Source organism: Macaca mulatta, chromosome 14 (assembly GCF_049350105.2).
Source record: "Macaca mulatta isolate MMU2019108-1 chromosome 14, T2T-MMU8v2.0, whole genome shotgun sequence".
Taxonomy (NCBI): Eukaryota; Metazoa; Chordata; class Mammalia; order Primates; family Cercopithecidae; genus Macaca; species Macaca mulatta.
In genome coordinates, this window is record NC_133419.1 from 58,957,956 (window position 1) to 58,962,057 (window position 4,102).

The following is a 4,102-nucleotide window of genomic DNA, read 5'->3' on the forward strand; positions in this document are numbered from 1 at the left end:
GACACATACTGATTACAAATATAAAGATCCCTTATATTTATATTTATTAACTTGTTTAATCCTCACAACACTACAAAGTAGGTCTTATTGTTAATGTCAATTTCCACTTTGCAAACTTGCAGACTTGCAGACTTGGGCACAAACAGGCTAAGTCATATGCTAAAAATTACAGAAATAAGTGGGGTGTATTCAATTCTAACTTCTGTACACTGATAACTGAACCTAGACTCTTTGCAGCGCTGTATACTGCCACTATATAATATAAGTAAAATAACTATATGCTAGTAGGTTAAAAAAAAATCTGTTTTATACAGACACATCAACTCAGTAAAATGCATGTCTGTATTAAAATGGAAGGAAATTCATATAAATATGTGTAGGAATTCTCTCTACTCAGGCTTGCCTTCCAAACGTGATATACTACTATACTTTCTGAACCTAGTCTCAGTTACTGTTTTAAATTACTATAGGAATTGACTTAAAAAGTGTTTGCGAATCTTCAAACAGCAATATCCTCCAAAAGAGTGTCATTTAATTGGCCATATTATTTTATATTATTTTTAATCTTCAAAATGCAACTCACAGCTTTTGTTCACATCTTTTGTTTTCAGTATTCTCAGACTTATAAACTAATAATAGTGCAGCATAATTAAGCTGGTGTGAAAATGCATTGTGTTGTCCTCCCCTTCTTTAGCGCAAACACACAGACACACTGACTTAAATATCCACACCCATTATGCATCTGAACACTGAAATGGTTTGAATGTTACAAGATAGCCTTGGATAATTGGAAAAATCACTATTTTGCTTCTTTTTTTTTTTGATTAGCAAGAAATAAGTAGAGTTGTTTATTGTGAACCTTGCTTATGGACTACCTTCACCTCCTATTTTCTTCACTTTATTAATAATTGAATTTTAGGAACTATAAGGTATCTCCATGTCAAAAACCAACAAGCAAAAGCAAACAAGCAAAGACATTCGTTGGAGTGTTTCATACGGCTGAAGTTTAGAAAGAAAAAAAAAAGAGCAAGTACAATGCAAATGCAAGCAAACTAATACTAGTCGGGGCATTAGACAAGAAGTCTATACAGCCTTTTAATAAGGTCAGTTGGTCTAAATTTTTGCAAATCTCAAGACATCTCCCCTTTTGATGTTTGGGTTTTGCTTAGGCCACCCACTTGAAACTTTCCTTTCTCTGATCCAATATAAACTTCCAAGGTTAACGGTCATGTCCCAAGGTGGGAACCCATTTAACTAAGTACCTTCCTGGGAAAATAAAGGGTAAATTTTAAATAGGACGAAGAGTAATTTTAGATAGTGTAAATCATGCCCTACAAATTACTTCATGGAGAGAAGATTTAAAGATAATTTGACAAATCCACTTTTCTGTTACATGCTATACTCTGCACTGTATTGGTTTTACCATTAATTTTTGATTCAAAGCATGAATCTTCTGACTCTCAGGAGAAGGAATTTTGGAAGCTAGCCATGAGCTTTCCCTAGAGCATGGAGTGTGCCGGCAGCATGTATTTTCCCAGGACCCTCCTCAAGGCCCCCATGACCTCCTTATTCTTCAGGCTGTAGATGAGGGGATCCAGGGCTGGAGTGACAATTGTGTAGAAAACAGAGATGATGTTGTCTTGTTTGGGGCTCTGGAAGGAACTGGGCAAGACATACGTGAATGTGGCAGCTCCATAGAACATCCCAACCACAGTCAGGCAGGAAGAGCAGGTGACAAGGGCTTTCTTCCTCCCCTCATTTGATGGCTTATGGAGCACAGTGAGTAGAATTTGTGTATAGGAGGCCAGTATAGCAGCACGAGAGGGAATCAGGGAGGTCACACCCATCACATATACCATGAGCTCATATCTAGCGGTATCAGCACAGGCCAATTTCGACAAGGGTGGGAATTTGCAGAGATGTCTGATCTCCTCGGCCTTGCAGAAGGGATAGTGCATGGTGTACACGGTATATACTAGGGTACTTAGGGATGCCAGGATCCAGGATGTGGCCACCATGAGCCAGCAGACTCTTGGGCTCATGAGATTCATGTATTTCAGAGGATGACAAACAGCCACATACCTGTCATAGGCCATGAAGGCCAGTAGGAGGTCTTCAGCACCACCCATTGTCAGTGCCAGGAACATCTGAAGGGCACAGCCTCCAAAGGAGATGGTGTTTTCTCTGCACAGAAAGTCCGCGAGGGCCTTGGGAGTGACAACAGATGTGAACAGGAGGTCCATGAGAAAGAGCTGCCCAAGCAGGAAGTACATGGGCACATGGAGCCCAGCTTCCATGGTGATAGCCAGGAGCAGCAGGCCATTGCTGGTCAGGGCCAACATGTACAGGACTGTAACTGTAGCACAGAGTAGTTCAGGAGACCCACTGTCATTCAGAATCCCTACCAAGATGAAGCCACTTCCCAAGGTGGAGTTCTGGAGCTCCATGCTGCGGTTTCTTTCATCACCTAGAACTAGATGGATATCCACGAATTTTTGCTAAGATTAACTCTAGTTTTGTAATATCAGAGGCTCCTTAGGACATGAATCCACTGAGATGATACCCTTTCCACTGATAACTGACTTTGCCTCTTGATTTCTGAATGTCTGACTTCTCATTGTATTTTGATAAAAGTTCCATCTAAATGGAGAACAGACATCACAGTAGTAACTAAACATTAAGACGTCATACATAAAATCTTATTTAGGACATTAAACCTGAACATGTATCTTTCCAAAAACAATACATTATCTTTCCAAAAACAACAAATTACCTTTCCCTTAAGATTAAAGAAATATTCTGCTGCACACATCCTTGATTATCTTTGTACCTATCCAGTTAGTTTTCATCATAGACTTGTTTTGATATGAAATTCCAAACAGGTACAGAGACTGGATTTCAGTAAAGCACTTCCACTTCTTTCTCCATAGAACTTAGAGCCACATTTGTTTGCAGTACTCAAGGCGATAGATGAAAGCCTCATTAGTAGGCTAAAACTTGTCCACGTTAGTTACCTCTCTTGACCAGCCACACATTCTACAGAAGCTTGAGAGAGAAGGGATGAGGGACTGAGACAAGAGAATGTCATGTTTGGGAAAATGTTGCATTTAGAGCTAAATACTTTAGGGTCAATGCAAACGTGTTTATTTAAAACAGGTTACATTAAGATGTGAGCTTGGAAAGGCTCCAAAATATAACATATGAGGTCCTTCCTAGGAAGATCAGAATGTTTGTGTTTGGGAGAAATGGTGAAAGGGAACAAGAGAGCATCTGTTATATGCTGTAATTATGCTCAATAATTCTATCCCCTCTCCTCCCTTTGACCAGATGTTCACTCTCCCTCCTGCAGGGACAGAACATTTAAACTGGATGGAAGGACCACAGGGATAGGGAGGAACTCCTTTTCCAGAGAGCAGCTGTTGACGTCGTGGTACCCAATCCCACGGAGAAGCCAAGGAGAAGGACAAGGGCCTAAGATTGACAGGAGTCTGTGTATATCATGAAACTTGATAGATAAAGCCAACTCTGAACATGCAGTTAAAGATTTTGAAGTGAAGCATCCTTCTGTAAATCATTTCCCCATATTATGGCATCTGTGTTTTCATATTTCACTGGTTTCCACTGGCCTCTTATGGGGCCATTAGTACCTTAATGGTTAAAAGGTATAAGAACATGAAATGGATATATCATCACTTTTTAGATGGCCCTTTAGGATATTCATCATCTGATAGATGCAAAAATGTGTTATCAGGAGCCAGAAGAGCACACAGGGTCTAAAGACAAGTATTGCAATTTCCACCAGGAAGCAGATACCCATGCCTGGGCTGTAGCATGGTCCTTACTGGTTCTCTTTTCAGGTTCAGAAAATTAAGAATAGACAAATTGGAACAAGCTATGAAGCCCAAACATTATACTAGGGAATCTGGCAGAACGGGTAGTTTACATTCTTAGGGTATGCTTTGAACTCTGTTTTTCCTACTCAGCTTACCTAGAGACACACCATTCCCTGAAAAAAATACAAAGTCCTTACCTCAGGCGGTGAGAAGCCTAGCTGTGCGACCACTCAGATTTTCCTAGGGATTGTTTGAAGTTCAAGGATGTT

The 4,102-nt window shown here is 40.1% G+C and overlaps 1 protein-coding gene across 1 annotated transcript; it reads right to left on the reverse strand.

The window, feature by feature from the left end:
* Nucleotides 1-1,463: 1,463 nt before the first annotated feature.
* LOC709556 (olfactory receptor, family 2, subfamily AG, member 2) lies at nt 1,464-2,483 on the reverse strand. Its single transcript, NM_001194398.2, is given in 1 exon segment — nt 1,464-2,483. A coding segment is annotated over 1 exon segment (948 nt). The 5' UTR covers nt 2,448-2,483; the 3' UTR covers nt 1,464-1,499.
* Between the last annotated feature and the right edge of the window lie 1,619 nt (nt 2,484-4,102).